This window comes from Oratosquilla oratoria, chromosome 8 (assembly GCF_046742065.1).
Source record: "Oratosquilla oratoria isolate Oo_2021 chromosome 8, ASM4674206v1, whole genome shotgun sequence".
Classification (NCBI taxonomy): Eukaryota; Metazoa; Arthropoda; class Malacostraca; order Stomatopoda; family Squillidae; genus Oratosquilla; species Oratosquilla oratoria.
The window spans coordinates 70,662,023-70,687,022 of NC_134784.1; the positions used below are offsets into that span (position 1 = coordinate 70,662,023).

General features: G+C 43.7%; 1 protein-coding gene across 3 annotated transcripts in view; it reads right to left on the minus strand.

Annotated features, from left to right (window-relative positions):
• The window catches only part of Gdap2 (ganglioside induced differentiation associated protein 2), a 229,150-nt gene that overhangs the window by 169,970 nt on the left and 34,180 nt on the right, over nucleotides 1–25,000 (minus strand). For 2 of the 3 annotated variants that reach the window (XM_076189385.1, XM_076189384.1), the window contains exons 7-8: nucleotides 20,658–20,742; nucleotides 18,952–18,972 (exon numbers count right to left, since the gene is read on the minus strand). In XM_076189385.1, coding sequence (XP_076045500.1) covers nucleotides 18,952–18,972; nucleotides 20,658–20,742 — 106 coding nt within the window. The remainder of the gene's footprint in view (nucleotides 1–18,951; nucleotides 18,973–20,657; nucleotides 20,743–25,000) is intronic. The other variant, XM_076189386.1, reaches the window with a different exon arrangement.

Here is a 25,000-nt window from a genome sequence, read left to right on the forward strand (position 1 = left end):
GGGAGTGACGTGGTGGGGGGAAGGGGGAGGAGGGAGTGACGTGGTGGGGGAAAGGGGAGGAGGGAGTGACGTGGTGGGGGAAGGGGAGGAGGAGGAGGGAGTGACGTGGTGGGGGAAGGGGAGGAGGGAGTGACGTGGTGGGGGGAAGGGGGAGGAGGAGTGACGTGGTGGGGGAAGGGGGAGGAGGAGGGAGTGACGTGGTGGGGGAAGGGGGAAAAAGTGGAACTGAAGGAAGGAAGAAAGTGAAAGGAAGAAAATGAAAGGAAGGGAAGAAGGGAAGACGAGAAACAAGGAAAGGGAAGGAAAAGGAAACGGAGGAGAAAGAATGGCAATAGGGAAGGGAAGAAGGAAGGAAAGGAAAGGGAAGGGAAGGGAGAAGGGGAATGAAAATCGGATAGGAGGAAGCAGGAGGAGGAAGAAGAGAAGGGGAGAAAGAAGGTAAGGGAAGGAAGAAAGGAAGGGAAGAGGATGGAAGAAGGGAAGGGAAGGGAAGAAGGGAAGGGAAGGAAGAGAAGAGAAGGAAGGAGAGGAGAAGAGAGGCAAAAACGGAATTGAAGAAAGAAGGGAAGGGGGAAGGGAAGAAGGGAAGGGGAAGGGAAGAAGGGAAGGGGAAGGAAGAGGGGAAGAATGGAAATGGAAGGAAAAAGAGAAGAAAGGAAAGAAGAAGGGAAGGAGAAGGGAGGAAAGAAGGGAAGAGGGAAGGGAAGAAGGGAAGGGTAGAAGAGACGTGAAGAAGGGAAGAGGAAGGAAGAAGGGAAGAATGGAAGGGAAAAAGAGAAGAAAGGAAAGAAGAAGGGAAGAAGGAGAAGGAAGAGAAGATGGGAAGGGACAGAAAGAAGAGAGTGGGAAGGAAGAAGGGGTGGGAAGGAAGAAGGGGAGGTAAGGAAGAAGGAAAGGGAAGAAAGGAAGGGAAGGAAGACAAGGCAAAAAAGAATAAAAAAGGAAGGGAGGGGAGAGGAGGAGAGGGAAGAGGAGGGTAGAGAAGGGGAGGGGAGAAGAGGAGAGAGGAGGGGAGAGGAGGAGAGGGGTGAGGAGGTGAGGGGAGAAGAGGAGAGAGGAGGGGAGAGGAGGAGGGAGGAGGAGAGGGGTGAGGAGGGGAGGGGAGGGGAAGGGGAAGGGAGGGGAGGGGAAGGGAGGGGAAGAGAGGGGTGAGGAGGTGAGGGGAGAAGAGGAGAGAGGAGGAGGGAGGAAGAGAGGGGTGAGGAGGGGAGGGGAGGGGAGGGGTGAGGAGGAGAGGGGTAAGGAGGAGAGGGGTGAGGAGGAGAGGGGGAGGAGGAGAGGGGTGAGGAGCAAGGGGGAGGAGGAGAGGGGTGAGGAGCAAGGGGGAGGAGGAGAGGGGTGAGGAGCAAGGGGGAGGAGGAGAGGGGTGAGGAGGGGAGGGGAGGGGAGGGGAGAGGAGGAGAAGGGTAAGGAGGTGAGGGGAGAAGAGGAGCGAAGAGGAGAGAGGAGGGGAGGGGAGGAGAGAGGAGGGGTGAGGAGAAGATAGGAGGAGAGGTGTGAGGAGGGGAGGGGAGGAGAGGGGTGAGGAGGGTAGAGGGAGAGAGAGGGGGAAAGAGGGGGAGAGGAGGGTCCAGAAAAGAAGAAAGAGAGGAAGACAGAGAGAAAATGAGTGAAATGGAGATAGCAGAGGAAGGGAGGGAGGGAGGAGATAGTAGGGGAAGCGGAGGGGAGAAAAGAGGGGAGAAAAGAGGGGAGAAAAGAGGGGAAGGGAAAAGAAGGGAAGAGGAACTGAGGGGAACAGAGAAAAGAAAAAAAGGGGAAAAAGATGGGGAAAGTGATAGGAGAGGAGTGGAGGAGAGAGGAGGAGGAGGAAGAAGAGAAGGGGAGGGGAGTAGAGGAGAGGAGAGAAGGAAGAAGATAGAGTGCGAGGAGGAGCAAGAAGAGAAGATAGGGGAGAAGGGAAGGAAGAAGAGAAGGGGAGGGAGGGGAGGGAGAAAGGAGGAGGAAGGAGAAACGAGGGCCAGAGGGGAAGAGAGGAGGAGGAGGAGGGGGGAAGGAGAGGAAGAGAAAAGGTGAGTGGAGAAACATGAGGGGATGGTGGAGTAGGGAAGAAGTGGAGGAGGAGGAGGAGGAGGAGGAGGAGGAGGAGGAAGAGGAGGGGGAAAGGGAGAGGAAGAGGGAGAAGAGAATACAGAGATGGAAGAGAAGATACAAGAGAGAGTAGAAATGTAGAGGGGGTGGAAGAGGAGGAGGAGGAGGAGGAGGAGGAGGAGGAAGAGGAGGAGGAGGAAGAGGAGGAGGAGGTGGGAAAGAGGGGAGACGATGGAGAAAGGACAAGAAGTTTTGAGAAGAGGGGAAAGGGAGAAGGGGAAACGACGGGAAATGAGGGGAAATGAGGGGACGCAAGGGGAAGGGATAAGAAGGGAGAGGACATGAAGGAAAGGGAGGGGAGATGAAGGCAGGGAAGAGGAAGAAGAAATGAGGGGGGAAAGATGGGAAATGAGGTGGCGGGAGGGGAAGGGAGGGGAGGGGAGAGGACATGAAGGGAAGGGAGGGGAGATGAAGGCAGGGAAGCTGAAGAGGAAATGAGGGGACGGGAGGGGAAATGAGGGGAAGGGAGGAGAGGGAAGAGGAAGGAGAAGGGAGGGGAGATGAAGGGGAAGTGAGGGTAATCGAGTAGGAAATGAGGGGAAATGGAATAGAGTGGAGGAATATTGGATGAAATGATAATTAAAAATGAAAAATGAGAGGGGAAGGAAGCGGAGGAACTAAAGAGGGGAAAAGAGACTGAGAGGAGAAGAGAGGGGAAAAGAGGAGGAAGAGAGGGGGAAAAGAGGAGGAAGAGAGGGGAAAAGAGGAGGAAGAGGAGGTGGAGGGAAAGAGAGAAGAGTGGGGAGAGGGAGAGGAGAGAGGAAGAGGGGAGAGATGAAAGAGATGAGGAAGAAAGGAGGAAAAGAGGGGAGATGAAGAGGAAGAGAGGGGAGAGAAAGAGTTGGGAGAGGAAGAGAGGGGAGAATAAGAGGAAGAGAGGATAAAGGAGAGAAGGAGGAAGAGAGAGAAGAGGAAGAGAGGGGAGAGGAGGAAGAGAGGGGAAAAGAAACGAGGTCGAGAGGGGAGATAAAGAGAAACAGGAGGAGAGGAGGGAAGGGGGGGAGGAGGACGGGGAGAAGAGAGGAGGAGGAAGAGGAGAAGGGGGAGAGGAATAGGAGAGGAGGAGGAAGAGAGAGAAGAGGAAGAGAGGGAATGAGAAGAGGAAGAGTGGGGAGACGAAGAGACGGCAGAGGAGGAAGAAAGGGGAAAGAGGGAGGAGGAGGAGGAAGAAAGGGGAAGAAGGAGGAAGAGAGGGGAGAGGAGAAGAGGAAAAGAAGGGAGGGGTGTAAGAAGAGGAGAGGAGGAAGAAGAGAGGGAGAGGAGGAGGAAGAGAAGGGATGAGTGAAGGAAGAGGAGAGGAGGAGGAAGAGAGGGGAAAGGAGGAGGAGGAAAAGAGGGAAGGGGTGAAGGAAGAGGAGGAGGAGGAAGAAGAGAAGGTAGGAGTGAAGAAAAAGGAGAGGAGGAGGAAGGGGGGGAAAGGAGGAGGAGGAGGAGGAGGAAAAGAGGGGAGTGAGGGAGGAGACAGTGAAGGGGCAGAACGAGGAAGAGAGGGTACAGGAGGAGGAAGAGAGGGGAAAGGAGGAAGAGGAGCGGGGGAGGAGGAGGAGAATGAGAGGGGAGATGAGGAAAGAGAGGGGACAGAGGAGGAAGAGAGTGGAGAGGAGAAGAAAGAAGAGAGGGGAGATGAGGAGGAAGAAAGGGGGAGGAGGAGGAAGAGAGAGAAGATAGGAAGAGAAAGAGAGGGGAGAGGAGGAGGAGGAGAGGAGGAGGAGGAGCAGAGGGGAGAGGAGGAGAGGGGAGAGGAGGAGCAGAGGGGAGAGGAGGAGAGGGGAGAGGAGGAGGAAAGGAGAGAGGAGGAGGAGAGGGGAGAGGAGGAGGAGGAGGAGAGGGACGGGGAGGAGGAAGAGACGACACAGGAGGAGAAGGAGGAAGAAGGGGGAGAAGAGGAAGAAGGGAGAGAAGAGGAAGAAGGAGAAGAGGAAGACAGGAGGAGGAAGAAAGAGGAGAGGAGCAGCAAGAAACGGGAGAAAAGGAGAGAGGGAAAGGAAGATAAGGAGGAGGAAGGGAGGGGCGAAGAGGAGGAAGAGGAAGAGGATGAGTTACATGGAGGACAAACAAAGATCAAGAGACTTACTGGTCCCCACGAGGCTGTTCCGTAACTTAATCTAAACTTATCTAGAAGTAGAATAATAATCCCTAGACGGGGATTTGTAAGTAAAATGTCCCTATACTATATCCATAAGTAAAATAATTCTAGTCGGGGATTTGTAGTTAAGTATACGTCGAGACGCTTTTTGAGTACCTCTACAGTGGAACAATCAATGCCGTTGTATGGTAGACTATTCCATGTATTAACAACGCGATTGTCGTTGTTCGAAAAAGTTTACCTACAATCTTGCATCAATTAGTCCTAGTTACGTTGGAGGTATCAATTCTAAAATATTTTTCCACATCCATGTTTTAAATTCCTTTGATAATTTTGAAAACCTCAAATCCCCTCACACTCTCCTTTTCGAGTGACTAAAGAAATTAAGTTCCCTTAAGCGCTCATCGTATGACTTGTTCCTCAACCTTGGGATGAATTTTGTTACTCTGCGTTGTACCTTTTCTAACTCTTGTATATCCTTCTTGTAGTACAGACTAGCACTGTACGCAGTGTTCTAGGTTAGGCCTAACTAGGGCATTGTAGAGATTAAGATTAATTTCTTTAGTTCCGAGCTCGAAAGCTCTACCTATAAATCCAATTAATTTGTTTGCAGTTCTAATAACCTCTGAGTACTGTTTGCTTGGTTGGAGATCATCTGAGATCACAACATCTTGTTCTACACTAGCTAATTGTTCTACAATTCTTGTTCTACAAATTGTTCTACAATTCTTGTTCTACAAATTGTTCTACAATTCTTGTTCTACAAATTGTTCTACAATTCTTGTTCTACAAATTGTTCTACAATTCTTGTTCTACAATTCTTGTTCTACAAATTGTTCTACATATCTTGTTCTACACTAGCTAATTGTACACCACTCATCATGTAGTTAGCCTGGGCATTGCTATTACCAATATGAAGTAGTTTACATTTATCTATATTGAAAAACACATGAGAGAAAGAGAGAGGAGAGAAGGAGGAGGAAGAGAGAGAAGGAGGAGGAAGAGAGGAGAAGGAAGATGAAGGGAGGAGGAAGAGAAGGGAGAAAAGGAGGAGGACAGAGGAGGAAGATGAAGGGAGGAGGAAGAGAAGGGAAAAGAGGAGGAAGAAAAGGGTAAAGAGGAGGAAGAGAGGGGAGAAGAGGAGGGAGAGAGGGGAGAGAAGGAAGAAAGGGGGAGAGAGGGGGGATAAGAGGAAGAAGAGAGGGGAGAGGAGGAGGAAGAGATTGGAGAGGAGGAAGAGAGGGTAGAGGAGGAGAGGGAAGAGAGGGTAGAGGAGGAGAGGGGAGAGGAGGTAGAAAGGGTGAAGAAGAGGGGAGAACAGGAAAAAGTGAGGGGAGAGGAAGAAAAGAGGAGGAAGAGAGGGTAGAGGAGAAGAGAAGGAAGAGAGGGGAGAGGGGAAGGAAGAGGAGGAAAAAGAAAGGGGACGGAAGAGAGAGAAGAGGAGTAAGAGAGTGGAGAAGAGGAAGGAGAGAGGAGAGGGGAGGAAGAGAGGGGAGAGGAGGACGAGAAGAGGAGGAAGAGAGGAGGAGGAGGAGATGGGGACCCTACGCCCGACTCTGTGACATGACAGGGCAGAACACTCTCCTCCCTCCCTCCCTCCAAGAAGAGTCTTCTGCAGGAGGGGAGAGGGAGGGAGAGGGAGAGAGAGGGTGGAAGTAGGTGGAGAGGGAAAGAGGGGGAGAGGGAAGTGGAGAATAGGGGAGGAGAGGGAAGGGAAGAAGAGTGAGCGAGAGGAAGAGGGAAGAGGAGAATGGGAAGAGGATAAGGGGAGAGGTAGGAAAAGGGGAGAGAGGAAAAGGGGGTAATCAAAAAGGTAAAAGGAAGAGAGGGGAGAGGAAGAGGGAGAGGAAGAGAGGGAGCGGAAGAGGAGAGAGGAAGGGAGGGAGCGTGTAAGAGGCTGGTACAAGTAGGTAGATAGAGGGGTAGGTGGAGAGAAATTCACTTCTACGAGTTAAATGTTTTGAAAACAATGGCCGAGAGGGAGTTTCGGAGTTGCATAATCTCGCTCACCGTCTAAAGTTTGTAAACATAGCTAGGGTACCGATATTGGCGCTGATGTGACGAAATGTAAACACTAAGCCATTCCGCTTCGAGATCAAGATTGCTTGATTGGAGAAGGGTGGAGGAGGAGGAAAATTCTATGGGTACACTGGGTGAGAAGTCACGCCTTAAAGGGAGGCACTTATTTGTAACAATCAAAATTATTGGATGGATTAAGTAGTGACGTCGGAACAGAGACGGCTTGGTGAGTGGATTGGGGATCCCAGGCGGGAGTTCAGTGGCATAAATTGTAAAGCCAAGTGTAATATTATTCGGAAGAAACGAAGAAGAAAATTTACGTTTAATTCACCCCCATGGAGAAACATTACTTGCTTACTACAGAAAGGTATGATGAAAGACATACTTAAGTGAAGGAAAGTTGAAAATTAATGAAGAAATATAATTCCATAGAAGGAACAGTTAACAGAATTAAACCAGTAATCACGGAGAGAGGGGAACTGAAAGTGAGAGGAAGAGGGGAGAGAGGAAGAGTAAGTTGGGGGGAAATAAGAGAGGTGAGAGGAGGAGGGGGAATTGACGAGGGGGAAAGAGGAAGGAGGAGAGACGAAGAAGGGGGAAAGAGGAAGAGGGAAGAAAAGAAGAGGGGAGAATCGAAGAGGGAAGGAGTGGGAGAGGAAGAGAGGAATCGAAGAGGGGTGAGGAAGAAGGGGGAATCGAAGAGGGGGAGAGGGAGAGGAAAGAGGAAGAGGGGAGAGGAAGAGACGGAGAGGAAAAGAGTTGAGAGGAAGGAGGAATCGAAAAGGGGAGAGAGGAAGAGGGGAGAGGAAGAGGGAGAGAGGAAGAGGAGGAGAGAGGAAGAGGGGCGAGAGGAAGAAAGGAAGAGGGGACAGGGGAAGAAGGGGAGAGAGGAAAAGAGGTGAGAAGAAGAGGGGAGAGAGGAAGAGAGGCGAGAGGAAGAGGGGGAGAGGAAGAGGGGGGAACCGAAGAGGGGGGAGAAGAGGGGGGAGAGGAAGAGGGGATGGGAAGGGGGGGGGCGGGCTTGAAGTGTCTAAGGACCTGCGTGCGTGCGCGCGTGCGCGTGCTGGAGGACGTCAAGAGGTTCCTGTGTGAATAAAGGCCTCAAAAGTAGGTCCTCCTCTCCTATCTCTTCTTCCTCCTCCTCCTCCTCCTTTTCTCCCTCCTCCAACTCTCCTTCCTCCTCCTTTTCTACCCCATTTTTCTTCTTCTTCTTCTTCATCCTTTTCCCTTTCCCTTCCTAAACTCCTTCCTCCGTTTTTCCCATCTCCTCCACCTCCTTTTCTCCCTTCTCCTCCTCCTTTTCTCTCTTCTCCTCCTCCTTTTCTCTCTTTTCCTCCTTTTCTCCCTTCTCCTCCTTTTCTCTCTTCTCCTCCTCCTTTTCTCCCTTCTCCTCCACCTTTTCTCCCTTCTCCTCCTCCTTTTCTCCCTACTCCTCCTCCTTTTCTCCCTACTCCTCCTTTTCTTCCTCCTCCTACTCCTCTTCTTTTTCCTTCCTCCTCCTTTTCTCCCTACTCCCTACTCTTCCTACTCTCCCTCCTCCTCCTTCTCTTCTTCCCTCCTCCTCCTCCTCCTGGGGACCTCCACGCTGTCACGCCTCGGGCATGACACTTGGGCAAAGACCCTTTTCCCGAAGAGCGAAAGGCTCTCGGGCCAAGAACGCATCAGAGGCGACTCGAGATCGAGTTCGCCAGCCCTCAAGTGACCCTTCCAGGACGCCGACCTCTCCTCCTTGAACTTCGTACTCAAGGAGGACCTAGCGACCCGTCTCCAGACCTCCTGAAGATGGGAGGACCTGGCGATCCGTCTCCAGACCTCCTGAAGATGGGAGGACCTGGCGATTCGTCTCCAGACCTCCTGACGAAGGCAGAACCTAACGACCCGTTTCCAGACCTCCTGACGAAGGAAGGATTCCAGGGAACCCGGCGCAACGAGGAACACGTAGTAAATTTGTGTTCAAAAATGAAATATCGGAGGAAAATTAGCCTAGTGTAATAACCCCCTTTAGGCACCTTAATCTACACTCTCTGGAATGACGAAGAGTGCGGGGTGATCTAATAGAGGTATTCAAATGGGTCAAGGGCTTTAACAAGGGTGATGCAGGCAAGGTCATCATATTAAGACAGTAAGGGCAGGATTCGTAGAAATGGGTTTAAATTGGACAAATTTAGGCTTAAGAAGGAAATAGGCAAGAAGTGGTTTACTAATAGGATGGTTAACGAAGGGAATAGACTTAGTAACCATGTAGTTAGTTAGCGCTGAGACAATTGGTCGTTTTAAGAGAAAGTTAAATTTATGGACGGGGATGACAGGTGAGTAAAGGACATGGAACTGCCTAGTGTAGGCCTTATGGTCTCTAGCAGTTTCCTCCGTTCTTATGTTTTCATGTTTTAACCATGTAGTGAGCGCTGAAACTATTGTTTAGAGGTTAGCTAATTTTATGAATGGGGGGAAATGTGGTAAGGGACCTGGAACTGCCTAGTGTAGGCCTTATGGTCTCTTGCAGTCTCCTCCATTCTTATCTCTTTATGTCATCACAATTGGCTATTTTTCCTTCAACCTTCGATTAATTGGCCGTACCGTCTACCTCCAGCACTTCTTCCGCGGTAAAATCACTAGCATAGAATGTCATTTGATATTATGCTGAAGGAAAATTATTTTCCTACAGCATTTTAGATTCCTTCCCTAATGTTGTCGGCTGCAAATGTGCTTCACAGGGTTATCATACAAGGCTATTTTGCCCAGTGTGATAACGAATTGACGGTGACGGCGACAGCCTCACGATGGACACAAAATGGCGCTTGCAATCAACATGTCCGCCCACGACGCCGTTTTTTTTTTTTTTTTTTTTTTTTTTTGTCGATTTGGAAAAATGAAAACCTATATAACGGGTGACGGAAAAATGCTAACAAGTATTTTCTTTTTCGGACATTCGCTTGTTCATTTGTTCTGCTTGTATGAGGGGGAGGGAGAGTGGAGGAAGAAGAGGGATGGAAGGGAGGAAAGGAGGGGGAGGAGGAGGAGGGGGAGTGGAAGGGGAGGGATGGAGAAGGGGGAATGGAGGGGAGGGAGGGAGAGAGGGAAGGGGAGGAGGAAGAAGAGGAGGAAGGCGAGAGGGAAGGGGAGGAGGAGGGGGAGGAGGAGGGGGAGAAGGAGGAGGAGGAAGAGGAGGGGGAGGAGAGTGGAAAACGGAGAGGAAAGGGGAGGAGGAAGAGGGGGAAGAAGAGAATAAACCAGAGAGGAAAGGAGGGAGGAGGAGGAGGAGGAGGAGGAGGAGGAGAACGTCAAGGCTTCCCTTCGCTCTTCTTCTGTTTTGGCACCACAGAAAACGGGTAACAAAGAAAACGTTTGAGGGGAAGGCTAACGTTGCTGCCTGACGATCTTCAAACGTTCAGGATGCTGGAACCAGATACATACAAAACGTTTACGATCGTGAGATTTCCGGTGAAACGTTGCCATTTCAACTACACTCGAATTGCAATTCATTTCTTACGGAAGTCAAGCTAATATGGCAATCTTAAAACAATATATCATAGAACATTGAATATAAGTACGGAGGTGGCTGTTGGAGACCATAAGGCCTACACTTGGCAGTTCCATGTCCTTCCTTACCACAAGTTATCTTCTTTTAAAGCAACCAATCGTATCAGCGCTCTGTATTATTATTAAATCTACTCCCGTGGTTCTTAAAAGGTTTTTTTTCAGCCCCGATAGCCCAAAGGCTTCAAGACAGCCTACAGCTCCCGTTTTTTTTTTATTGTTTGATATATTGAAAAAAGGGTTCCTAACAATTTTATTTTTAATGTTATCTATTTATTTATTTATTATTATTATTATTATTATCATTATTATTATTATTATTATTATTTTTTTTTTTTTTTTGCAAATAAACAAAGTACAATTCCTACGGAAATGATCAATTTCATATTTTCTAGGATACCTATTTGGGTACCCCAAAGGGAAGATTTCAATACCTTGGAGGTACTGAGGCACTACTTGAAGAACACTCTACAACCTGTGTCACGTCCTAAACTGACCCAGTGTTACCTAACCCAGGAAATGAATTTGTCAACACTCCCAGCTACACACCGGACTCGAACACCAGACAGTGTTAACTCTACCATCAAACCAACACGTTAACCATCAATATACATGGGAGTCCGGAGGGGATGGGGGGTGGGGTGCAAGAGGGGGGGGACAGTTGCCACTTCCCCCCAGCAATCCATGATGTGTTTGATTTTTCCCGGTAGTCACGTAAATATTTCTTTAAGTATATCAGAGTGTGACTAATAAAAGTTGATTTGTAACTCGTGTAAATAAGGATTTTATAAGCTATGTCACTGGAACCCGAAGCTTTGGTTGTGCTAGTTGTTACCACAAGACAAAGTCCTTAACCACTACGCTATGACCATCGTGGATAAGGAACTGACCAATTCCCCGACACCATAGTGAGCTGACATATAGTCTTGATGTCATAGTCTTCATTCAAGTGAGCTATCCAACACGTTGTGAAATTGCCATCAATTCACATCATGTTGATAATGTAAATATATGCCTATCCAGCCAAGTTGAAGTATCTTGATAATATCATCCCTTTACTAGTAATCATATCACAACAAAGTAATGTCGTAGCACATTGGTAAAATAATACTAATGACCCACTTTCGGAGAAGAATAAGCGAAAGTAAAAAGATCCGTATATTTCGATCACTAACTGTGATCCTCTTCAGCAGATGCTGCTGAAGAGGATCACAGTTAGTGATCGAAATATACGGATCTTTTTACTTTCGCTTATTCTTCTTCGAAAGTGGGTCATTAGTATAACAGTAAACATATATGTAAAATATACAAAAAAAAAAACAAAAAAACTCAACGTCCCTGGGAACCTACCTGTCGATCTCTGTCCATTACTTCGGAACCGGATTCCCTTGCCGGAGGTCATTCTCGTGAAGGACCTGGACTTGGTGAGGGCCCTGACGGCGCCCCCGACGCCCTTGGCCGCGGCCTGGTCCTCGCCAGTTCGACTTCCCCTCCTCCAGGAGCCACTGGCGGCTTCGTGAGTTTCCCTTGGGGTTGTTTGCTGGGGCACGACGTGTTTCATCAAGTCCCCCATGTATGGGTTGTTATTGTTGCGTAAATACATCCGGGCCGTTTCCATGGCAACGATGGGGGTGCTGGTCTCCTGATAAGAGAAGACTGCTTGCTGCTGGGTGAGGTTGCAGACAACCTCGACGATAGCTCGTGAGGAGGACTAAGATCCCTGTGACTCACGATCTCTGTGACGACGTGAGAGCGTAACCCGGGTAGATCAAACAAGTGAGAGCGTGAGACTCGGGAGAGGAAGCAAGGTCACGAAGGAGGAGAGGAGTCTTGCTATCTTCCTCGTGAGAGCCAGCTGGCCTTCAAGTTCGACTACCTGAAGAAGGGCAAAGGGATCGCCGTTGTATAAGCTAAGAGGAACACGTCACTTGAAAACCCACATTCACAATGGGACTTCTTCTTCTTCTTCTTCCCCCTCTTCTCGTGGTGTCTCTTCGGTAGACGAAACTCTCAACACTCGGTATTTCCCAAAATCGAACTCAGTCTAAGCACTTATATACACAGATCACCATACATCAACTCTTTCCATCCACAATTAATATCCTAACTATCCCCTGAAGATTTTATTCAGCAATTAAAAAACTGTTCGTCACGTTTAGACCTCCATGGTGATTTCTTCTTCTTCTTCTTCTTAGTCACTCTCTTCGTAAGAACACCTCCACCCCAGACGACCTCAGGACCCAGAGAACCCAAGTACCCAACGACGAGGACGACAGCGAACACGACAATAATGAGATTCGAGGAGGATGTCGAGGGGTTGGACCTCCAGTGAAGCTCAACGATGTGACATGCGCGCGCACACAGACGCCTCAACTTAACCTCACACTCGACCTACTGGCCTCCGGATTAACCTTCTTCCATCCTCTTTGTACCACCCCTGGGTTCCCCGGTTCTCATTGTCCAGACCACCAGCGCACGCACGCACGCACGCACGGGGGAGGAACTGACTCACATTTTTTTTTAGAAATGCTACGTCGTGAATATTGCCGAGGGATTTCTATACTCAAAATACGTCTCATCTATAACAACTCAAGGTTTCAAATAGCTCGTACGATTTTCATATTCATTCTTACCTACAGCCTGGCGGTTTCGTTTAGCTGAAGTAACACGCCAACAGTTAAAAAATACATATTTTCTAAATACTTTTCCCCCGCTTTCTCTAACTGAAAAAAACAGACTTTAAAATTTTCCACGAGTAAAATAATTTACGGTATTTATTATGTCCTTGTTTGCCGGCTTAAGTACAAATCTACACGGAGTTATTATACTACAAATATGACTTCATGTCATATTTTGTAAAACTTTACGTACTTTATATATACATATATATATATGTATATATATATATATATATATATGTATATATATATATATATATACTTGGTATATGTACAACACTGAATGGGTCCCAGTGAATAGCGATACATTTTTATCAACCACAATGCACTTTAATTCTAAGCCATCAACATCGGGAGACCCGATGGAGGTCAACATGCAGAAATTGAAACGCAGTACGGCCAAGGACTCGAACCCTGGCTAGCGCGTGACAAGTGCTAGGGACTGGTTAAGTCCCTAGCACTCGTCACGCGCTAGCCAGGGTTCGAGTCCTTGGCCGTTGTGCGTTTCAGTTTCTGCGTGTGACCTCCAGTGGGTCTCCCGATGTTGCTGACTTAAAATTAAAGTGCAATGTGGTTGATAAATATATATATATATATATATATATATATATGTATACATATACATATATATATTATATATATATATATGTAAACACACACATGCGTGTGTGTGCGCGTGTATATACATATCACTGTTTCCGTAAATTTTATTAATCATTTTCTACAGTGTAAACTAATGAGAACCCATTCCAAAGAGTTTTCCCATAGTTTTTTTCTTTATCTTAAACATCCTAACTCCAACCTCCATTTGAATAACTGGAATATGACTTCGTTTACACAAATATAGGTTTCTCTACGAATATTTCATACATGTCTAACATTCGTATAGGTTGTAAACCTATATCTTAGTTCATCATTCAGATCTGCTATATGTGATAGAATGATCATTTGATGTTTGGAGATTTGAACATTTAAATAATGTAACCGAAGTCGTTTTCATTCGAAAACTGGTGAAGCCTATGGAAGGCCCGTGTGACCCTTTAGCTGCTAAAACAACTGAAGATCGTTATTACCAGTGAAAAGGTTCCAGGTAGATGCAACTATTGCGCTAAGCAATGGAGCTATAAGCCCAAAGGATAATGAAAGTAGACCCAACTAACAAAATAATCAACGACGTAATTATAATAAACTCATAATTCGCGTATAGTGACGATGGTTATTCTCGCTAAAAATTTATATTCAATTCTGGGGATCTCACTGCACTTGCTCGTTTGTTCTGCTTGTCGTTTGGCGGCTTTATTCAGCTGAAGAAATCATCCTACCCTACCCTCACCCCACGGCTGATTTAGGGCGTTATTTTCCACCCATGTCCAGAACTTTTTTCCACTATGGCAAACTATTTTGTTTTCTCTACAAAAATACAAAGAATGTCATTTGATATGCCGGGGGAAAGTTATTTTCCTCCAACATATCTTATTCCTTCCTGAGAGTTGCTGGACTGCAAGTTTGCTCCAACAGTGTGATAATGCCGTTAGGCTTAAGTTTGAACGAATGACACCAGTGTTGGTGGAATCGGATAAGCATGGCTGGTTGCAAATAGGTGGGGAAGGGGTGGTGCAACACTGTTGGGGAAGGAGGCTATAGCAATGTTGGAGAAAGGTGGAGTGTGGGTGTGAGGGGGGGGAAGGGATGAGTGTTTGGAGGAGGGAACAAAGGAGAGAGGAGGGAGAGAAAGAAGACTTACAAAATCTTGTTGTCTATGCGGGGCTTTGAAGACGACCTGAGCGACATGACGTCATGACGCCACAAGCTAAATCTCGCCTTTATCAGAGAGCATTTTTTTTTTCAACTTAAGTTTTCCCTCATATATTATTTATCCTGAGTGCCATGCGCTTGAGTCATTACGTCGGGTCGATGGTATACATCGTGACAAAGATAATTACGAAAAACAAACAAACTCAAATGCCAAGGTCTGCTTCTATTTGTCTTTATGTTTCCACAGTTATTTGCAAGCTCTATATTTGTGAGTACACGCGCGTGCGCGCGTGTGTTGTGTGTGTGTAGAGCCTACACCTCCTTCGTGCGTACGTGTTCGAGCGCACGAAGACAGCTCATGTTTGGAATTAGTATTCTATTACTATAAATTTGTACTTCGTCGGTGACACTTCAAAACAACTTCTGTCCTTGAGTTTATAATAATATAAGAGTTCATTACGGAGCTATGGAATAACTGTGGGAATGTGATAATTTTAAAACCGTGGTTACCTGGGGGCCATGACATGAATTCTGAGTTACATTGTAGAGATGGGAGCCTGAGCGAATGAATTTTATTATATTATTTTTAGATGGCTTGTCAGGTGTCCCTCACCGCATTTTTGCCACAAGTTTTATGGTATGGACCAGAGAATGGGGTAGAAATTTGGTGAAGGCAATGTATGTATCTTCATTATTATAGCCCAACCAGTAAAAAGTGTTAACCTTACTATTGATCTCAGCACTGCCCAGTCTCCTCACCTTAGAAAGAACCACTATATTCATTCTAGGCCTCCTGAATTCTGTCAATAATAAGGGAAGTTGGTTGTCCTTGCAGATAGGACAGCTATCTATGTCTTGCTGCATTGCTTCTGACCTGGGAGACATGGATGACCGTTCATGCACAAGAAGCTTAGTAGGAAACAAGGGTGGTGGAATGGTGCATGTCTGACTTGGCTACCCCCTTATAAGGGGGAAAGAAGCCTTTGGTATATAGATAGATGGACAGTTTGTCTTTGAAAATGAAAAGCATGTTCTGGGCACCACATGGACCAAATGGACGGCACAGTGGAGGTTCACCCAAGGCTTCACTTAATGTATTTGGCACACTCTCCTCACTGGTAGGAAACTAATTAAGGAATCAGTTCAGTCACCAACAATCCAACCATGTAGCTGGTAGCAATGAGTCACATGGTACCAGTAAGACAATTGGGCCTAAACTGACACTATATATCAATCTTATCAATTCTCAATATTCCTCCCATCACTAAAATCCACCAATCTTACTCCTAACCTTTCCTTCTTTCAGTGTTTCTATGGTTTTGATCTAAATGATATTGGTTTAAGACATTACTACAACCGAATCACCATCTGATAATCACAGTATATCTCCCAAGTTTCATCATCTTCATGAATAAGTAAACATGTAAATAGGGAATGGTTTTTGTACCATGTGTTTCATGTTAACACAGTATGCAGTATACCATATACCATTCTCTGGACTTAGTTACACAGCACATATTTTTCTTGATCTTTGCATAGAAATTTTCTAATTTGGTACATTACCAGCTAACCATATTATACAAATAATGTTTTATTCCTTATAAACTTTTAAAAATGAAATTTATCTGAATTTTTGCCTCTCATTTTATAAGATAAATACATCTACATTACCCTTTCTGCATTTCTCAATACTGGGGATTTGACTGAATAGTTTAATATTTTAGGAACTTTAGTAACACCCCTATAGATAAGAGTCATGCAGAATTCTTTTAATTTCAGAGAAAAATTGAGATAACCAGAGAAACGTAGAAGAATACCAAGCCAATTTTCAACTTTTATTGTCCCTTATTTCCACTGTTCTTAATCTCTCCTATGCCATTCCAAAGAGAATATTTCTTTTTTTCTCATATTCCTGCAATGGCAAGATAAGAATGCAACACAATGTTGCATGCCTGACCCCCAGATATCCATCCCTCTGAATCCTCTCTCCCCCGAAAGAATATAGAGTCTACCTGGCCAGGCTACAGTATAGCCACTATCCGGCCCTTCTAAGTTACCAGAGGAGGCTGGATGACTGCATTACACATAAATATCCAAGATGTAACACTTTACCCTATGTAACACTTTATGGAAGACTGCATTGTTCACAATTACACATGCCAACAACACAACATGTATTCAATAAGGGATTTGTGGGTAAACCTCATTCCAGCCATGGCACTCCTCAGTAAGACAGGATTGCTCGGCCAGTTAGTCTAGGGTACAACAACAACCACCACCACCATGATCTATGCATGTCATTAAAAGTGGCTTAATGGGGTTTAAGTGCAGGACAAGAAATCTCCCTCTCTGTATTTTTCTTTGCAAAAACCCACAGCATGCTTTACTTCCACCACATCTTTTATACAGGGGAAAACACCACTGGTTACTTAGAGGGTAGATTGAGGTGCCTACATCAGGAGGTATGTAGCTTCAGTCAAAGCTGTCACCTTTGCCCTATGTGCTTTGGGAACTGTTGAGGCAGGTAACAGTCACTGCTGGGAATCAGAAAGGAGTGCAGGATTCAAACCCACAACTAAGCGAATGTGTGACCAAAACACTTCAAACTGCACCACCAGCACACAGCATCTTTTAATAATAACTGTTGCCTCACAGCTCAATGATTGGAAACCAACAGCCCCACAGTGGATGACAAAAGTCCCTGGGCCCTCCTGTGGATCTCTGTAAATAAACACTAGACTGTTGTCGGAGTTGAATTAGTGTGGAACTGTTTCTATGTCATAGTAGTTGTCATTCCCTAGATTGTGTGGTTGAGCAGTTTCGTCTCCCAGAGGAACGTCACGGCAGGAACAGGGTTTTCCCACAAATTCCTTATAGAGTGTATATATTGAGTTGCTGCCATTTAGGCTGATAGTAGCTGGATCGGAGGAACAGTCACCAGCAGTCAACTCACTTTATGTGAAAAGATGGTAGAAACTCAGCCAAAGTTAATAAAGAAAGATTCTGGACATAGTCCAGAGTCTAAATGTCATGCACCTCTAAATATGGGGTGAGAGAGTTGATGGGTTTTGAAGACGAGAGATGATTCCATCTGACATCCACCTTTGACAACTTACACCAGCAGGTACCCACAATTAGTCCAACAGTATCTCTTCTAAAAGTAGGATGAAAAGTCTCTTCAGCAAGTGCAAATTTTTCTTAATTGAAGCTAATATCAATAATAAAAATTTCACTCACTGCTCAAAGAAGATAGCACACTATCCAAAACTTGTTTAGACAACTTGATTTTCTTTTTAAACAATCATCAAAATATGAAATAACAGTACACATCACAAGAAACAATAGAAAAGTAATCATACAAAAGGAAATATAACATCTAAAGTTTAAAATAAATTAACAAATGTTACATCAACATCATTTAATATGAAGATAATGACAGTTTAAGAAAGAAAATGAGTGAATACAGAGAACAAATTGGAATACAATTAAATGGAATGTAATGGGATGTTAAACAGACTAACTGCATTATCAAAGGGGAGATAACTTCAATTTAAACAAATAAACTGAATTTGAAAAATATAAAAACTGCAAAGATCATACAATACTAAAGGGAAAAAAAAAAATCAATGAACTGCAAAAGCTTACCTTATATTTGCAGTTTTATCATAATTATTACAAACACCAAAAAAACACCATTGCATTCCTTAGAGCAGGAGCATAATTTGTACACGTTGCTTCTCACTGCACAGGTCCAATGACCTTATGCAATTTGAAAACCCAACCATCAACAAGGAAGAGATCATTCAAGAGCTATAACCATTCCATGCAAAATGAATGCATAGGACACTTATTAAGTGTTGTAAAATAGTGACTACAAGAGTCGAGGCCAAGCCCTAGTCTACCTTAAAGCTCATCTTTATTACATGCCTACCTCTACCGTCTCCAGCAAATATATAGTAGGTCAAAATAAAACCTAACCCATTAATGACAAAAATTATATTTACCACAACTCAAACACTAAATAAAAAGAAACCATTTCTTCTTAATCTTTTTTTAATTAATCACTCGTATACAATATTCATGCCCACTGTCAATACAATATTTTGTTTTCTAACAAAATGTAACGATCAAATAAAAAAAGCAGGTGAAATATTCACTTAAAAATATAAAGATAGCCTACCAAATCCAATGCAACTACACATATGGACCATCTGTACTACCTCTGCTGCAATCCAACTTTCTTTATGAGATAGAGCACCAAACCCAAGACCTAAGCTTCAAAGCAATATTTAAAATTCAGTGGACCTTCACAGAAAAAATATAAAAATATATATATATATTTCATGATGCTAGGCCTCATGCTAAAGAAACTGAATTCTACACTTCAATGGAAAATTTTGAATAAAATGAAGCTTAGAATTAATGGTAATGATTACAAGACACTTTCACTAAAAACTGACTTACTATATAGATGCCAAATACGGTAGACCTTCATGCCAAGTCTTGCCCCAAACATCGGTCTACAATAGACGGACTATGCTAAAGGCAAAATTTGACTACCAGTTGTTTAATGCACTATTAACTACTTGGCCCAATATAAAAGTATAAGATATTGATAGTACAAAAACATTCATTAGAACCATAAATACGTCTATGTACAGAATCTACCAACTCACTCTCAGATGATTGTATCTAGTATTCAACTCTCCTCTAGGTTTGGGCTAGAAATAAAGTGATAACATATCTAATTTACTCTCTGCCAAGTTCAATCTGCAATCACTTTACCTGTTTTGATTTGCAACAGGTCTGAAAGAGATCAGTAATTCATCTTTTTTTATTCTGATCTCGGCAAATATCTGTCTTAGACCAATTCTGAACAGGTTCTGAAGACTACATAATATAAAAGTTCCCTATTCAGGGGTATGCAACTTGTGTCAATAAAAGATGAATCTTTCTCCATGGCTATGGCTCATACATAAATGATATGAAGGCATGATAGTCAACACACTAGTAATGTCATTGTAACTAGTGTGAGGATGATCATGGAGAGGCCTGTGTTTAAGTGTCATTGCTACTAGTGTCTTGTTGTCATTCCCTAGACTGTCAGCCATAGTGTTCCTCAGGGAGACGTGATTGCTCAGCCAGACAACAACAACATACTAGTAACAATGACACTAACACACAGACCTCAACATTATCATCAATACACTAGCCAAACATTAAAACACAGGCCTCTCCATAAGACATCATTCTGACAGAGAAACGTATAAGATGAAATCTTAGGTTTAAATCTGAGTTGAGAATGCAAAAATGCTCTGACATCAACACCCACATATTTTTCATACATGAGACAAAGACAACACCCATCTTCCTCTGTACAACTGCATTTCCCCTGATAAATCAGACTAACAAAAACATAATACTTTACTTTAAAATACCAAAGCCTCAGTGGTGGTACTCAGAAACAATTACATAGTGTTTCCCAAGAGATGATCAACTTCTTAATACCAATACGACTCATATAAATAATCCTACAACGCTTGATCAACCCAAAGTCCAACTATAGATAACTACCATAAAGAGCCAGAAAAAACATGTTAGATGATACTTCAATAAATATAGTTTTAATTTCAAGAAAATTAAAATAGGTTCCTAGTGAGAAGGATAATATTCTATCAAACCCAATACCCATTTGTAGATAATTACTCAATCAAGACAGGAAAAAATTCATGGCCAATATGTCACCTAATTTCACATACATGATATAAAATGAAAATAATACACGTATGACTTTATAAGAAAAAAATGACAGAGGATCATCAACACCTACAAATTCATGATCAAGTATTTCATTAAGATGGCATAAAACCACAGTGCACATACACCTTGCACTAACAACAACATTCTTCAACACAAAACAAGTAATCGGCAAAACTTGCAAAACTAACAAAATTTTGTGTAAATAGTAGCTAAGCAAACAAATGGAAGATGTATTTCAATGTATGTACAATACATCTTCTCTGACAAAGTCTTATTAAAAAGATAGAAGAAACTACTTTCCAGTTTTGTTTCCAATACTGTATTTTATCTATCTGCATAAATGACTACTGTTGATATACTTGATGTACCAATACATATTTAGTATCTCACTATATTAGTCTTTGGTCATAATGTTGACAGAATTAAGAAAAAAAAAAAATCCTAACTTTACCTCACAGTCATGATAAAGTCAGTGACAGTCCTGTCAGTGTCACATAAGAATGACATCATCACCCAATGGCATTCATGTCCGTAAACTGTCATAGACCTCTATGTAATTTCCAAACCCTTCTCTAAACCCAAAAATTTAACTATTCAATTTCACTTCACTGTCACTGTCAAACCTAAGTCTATATTTTTGTTATATTTCTTTCTTTATCTTGTTAATATTACTGTATAAAATGACTACTACACCTATCTTCTCAGTTTCAAAATAACTTTGTCACACTTACCTTCATATTTGTGTTGTGGGTTGTCAATAATCCGAATTTGCCGATCTGCAATTACAGGCTCACCATACTCATCTCCCAGATCAACCTAGGAAGGTAAGAATGGACAAAAATAAATTGCATGACTAAAAATGGCTAACCCCCAAGATAAGCATACAGTACATATATATACTTATATGAGGAGTTGTGGGAAAATACACCAATTGAATGAGTTTATTCCTAAACCAGTGAAGAAGCACCACAATACAAAACCATCTGTATACCAAGGGCATTTCCCCCCTTACAAGGGAGGTAGCCAAGTCAAAAAGCAAGTACCCATTACTGCAAATTGTGGAACAAATTCTTGTACTATTTGTGGGGTTTCCCTCTACTCCTCTTACAACCTATTAGGATGTCTTCACACACACACATTACATATACATATATATATATATATATATATATATATATATATATATATAAATATATATATATATATATATATATATATATATATATATATATATATATATATACATATATATATATATACACATACATATACCAAGGGCTTTTTCCCCCTTACAAGGAAGATAGCCAAAGTCAAAAGGCATAATTCCACTCCCACACATTTCATCGCCACCCACTCCATTCCCATTCACCTCCCCTCCCTTAATCCCTTTTTTCTTGGCTCCTCCTGGATGATGGGTCATCCCTACATTTCGCTCATTGCCCTGGGTCACAGGCAATACAGCAAAACACAGCACATCCACAACAAGGCTGCTTCATTTAATCAGCAATCTCCTCCCTCCATCACCTCATATAGAAAAAGAGAAGATGGGGAGAAATCCCTTCAGACTGCATCAAAATATCATTCACACACAACCACTCCCTAACCCCCCTCCCCCATTCCCCACCCACTCCCTTCCATGCATCACACCATCATCTCCACACAACCATTCTCTACTCACCCCTATCTTCTGTCTTCTCACTTCCTTTCACAACAGACATCCCCCTTTTTCTCAATCCCCCTTTCACTTCATTCACCTCTGCCTTCCACACTTCTTTTACTAAGCTTTCTTCATTCGTTCTTTTCATGTGTCCAAATCATCCCAATACTCTTTCATCATCCCCTATCTCCCAACTCCTTTTCCAACCCCACTCTCCTCCTCACCTTTGTTTCTCACTCTATTCAGCTTAGTAACCCCTACCATACTTCTCAGATATTTTATCTCAAACAAATTTAAACTCTTTCTCTCTATGTTCCATGTTTCTGCCCCATACAATGCTGTCAGCACAATCACTCCTTCATACAATCTCCTCTTAGCATCCACTCCCAAACATCTATTTCTCATTACACTTTTTAACCACTTCAGTACAAGTCAAATTCTCATGCGCAGCATCGGCTGCCATATGTATGATTCATCACATTACTCGCATTATAAAACATAAAGTCATTGCTGTATTACTCATTCTCTTTTACTCTTGAGTAATAATACAGAAAATGCGACCAAACAAGTTCACAGAATCAGATGGTAACTCATATACTACTACGAAAAAAAATGTATATATAATCAAGACGCCAGCACAGCCTCACCTACCCACTCACACCTCATGACACCTAGGTGTCATTGTACCAAAGTAGTTAAGCCCCTAAGGCATTTACTTGCTCCTCTCAATCTACATTCTACCTCCACCTCCATTACTCCCTTCCCTGCCACATTCACACCCATGTATCTAAAGCTATCCACTTCTTCTAGCCTCTCTCCTTTAATACTCACATCTAATTTACTACCACCTTCTCCCCTTGCACATCTCATCATCTTACTTTTACCCACATTTAAACTTCAACTTCATCCTTTCGTATGCTTTCCCATACTATGTCACTATCTTCCTTAATCCCTTCTCTGATCCTGCTACAACTGCAGAGTCATCAGCAACCAACAACTGGCTTATCTCCCATTTTTCTCCATTTTCTTTAACCATCTCTAATCCCCTGCCCATTACCCTTGCATTTACCTTTTGCATCACCCCATCCTGACAAAGTCCCACCTTTACCTCAAACCACTTGCTCCCTCTATTTCTAATTCTTACACGGGCTCTACTAATCGTAAAAATTCTTGACTGCTCTTAACCACTTCATTACAATGATGCTTACATAGGCGTCATGAGGCGCAAGTGGGTATACGAGATGCCAGCGTTGGAATCTTGATTATATATATTTTTGTAGTTGTACACGAGTTACCCCCAGATTCTGTGAACTGGTTTGATCATGTTTTCTGTGTTTATTATTACAGTAAAAGAGAATGAGTAATACAGCAATGACTTTATATTTTATAATGAGAGAAGTGTGATGAATCGTACATATGGCAGCTGATGCTGCACGCAAGAATTTGACTCATACTGAAGTGGTTAACAGCTTTCCTCCTATCCCATATATCTGCAAAACCTCCCACAGTGTCTTCCTGTCTACCCTGTCATAAGCCTCTTCCAAATCCATAAAACCCCAAAAATCATCCTTACCCTTTGCTAAAGGTTTCTCACACACACACACAGAAGAGAATGAGGACACCTACTAGCCATCACAGGATTATGAAAGGTAAGGAACTCCTTGATAGAGAGGGCTTATTAAAGTGAGACAGGAAAAACAAAAGGACATGCAAAGAAACTCAAAAAGGACAGCTATAGAAGAGACCAGAAAAAGAATAGCTTCCCACACAGAGTGATAGATATCTGGAACAAACTGGATGAAAAAATAGTGTGTGCAAACACCATACAAAGAATTTAAGAGCAAACTTGGTCTTCCGAGATACAAAAATGGGTCACCACGAGCATAGCTCCCCTTCCCGTATAATACAAATAAGGTAAACACACACATACACACACACACACACCCAAGACAGAAACAAGAGCTGTACATTAAATACTGGTTCAACAGAAGATGCAGTGAGGTAAAAGATAGAAGAGACAAAGCTTGGAAAAGATGGGGAAAAGATAAAAAAAAAACTGGAAAATGGCAAACATACAGTGGTACCTCTATTTATGTGATTAATCCGTTCTGTACGCCTCTGCATAAATAGAAATTTGCACAAATGGAAACATTATTTCCCATTGGAATCAATGTTGATTCAATTAATCCATTCCCAACCTCGAAAAAGTCTACTTTTTCCCTCTGATATGATGAAGCCTATCACCAAATGGACATAAATAGGTATGATTATGATGTTCCTGCAACATTAATGCCAAAAAATCAATGTTAAAGACCACTTACAAGGTAAAAAAAAAAAAAAAAAAAAAAAAAAAAAATCTTTTGTACCTACCAATGGTAAGGCTTGCAGCTGGTGTAGGGGGATAGGAGTGAGGAGGTGGAGGAGTGGTGGGGGCTTACTGACCCTCCTCTAAAGGAGGAGGTACTCCTTCAGCTGGAGTGGCACCCTCATCAGGGCTCTGTCATTTGGCACGAGGCTAGAAGAACTCTGTGATAGTTGCTTACTGGTGCTGTCTGTGCAGGATTTGATGGTAGTGAGGCATGACCAGTTCATTGAACTGGCCTCCAACACAGCTTACTAGTGTCTGGTCTGGGTGTGTGACCTCCACGATATCGTAGAGCTTCCTCCACATTACACAGGCCTACTTCAACTCCTCCGTGGTGGGGCCCTGAATACGATCATTGTCTCCCTCGTCCTCTTGCTGTTCCCTGGCCAGTTCGGCAACTGCTCCTGATGCAGCTCCTTCAGTTCCTCGGTGGTCAGTTCATCCTCGTGCTCCCCTACTAACTCCTCAACATCCCTGTCCTCCATCTCCAGGCCCAGGTCCCTTCCTAGCACAACGATGTCCGAGATGACCGATGGACCAGCAGGCTCAAAGTCCTCAAAGTCCCGCTACCTGTCAAATGATGGCCAAAGCTTCTTCCACGCTGCCAGTAGAGTCCTGATGGTAACCTGCTCCCAGCTCTTGCTAATCATCTTGACAGTGCAAGATGTTGAAGTGGGACTTCCAAAATTCTCGCAGGGTTAGGTCTGTGTCGGTGGTAGCGTTGAAGCAGCGTTCAAACAGAGCACATATGTACAACTTTTTGAAGTTAGAAATGACCTGCTGATCCATCAATTGCAGAATGGAAGTGGTGTTCGGAGGCAGAAATTTAATTGTAATGAAATCTAGGTCTAAGGGAAGATGTGCCTGCATGTCGAGGGGATGTGCTGGGACGTTATCCAGCAGCAGGAGGCACTTCAGTGGCAGTCCATTCCCTTGCTAAAACTTCTTGATCTCAGGCCTGCATGCCCCTTCAAGCCACTCCTGGCACAGCTGTAAGGCTGCCCGCACCTTCGGGTTGGAATGCCACATCACTGGAAATCTGCCCTCTTGAA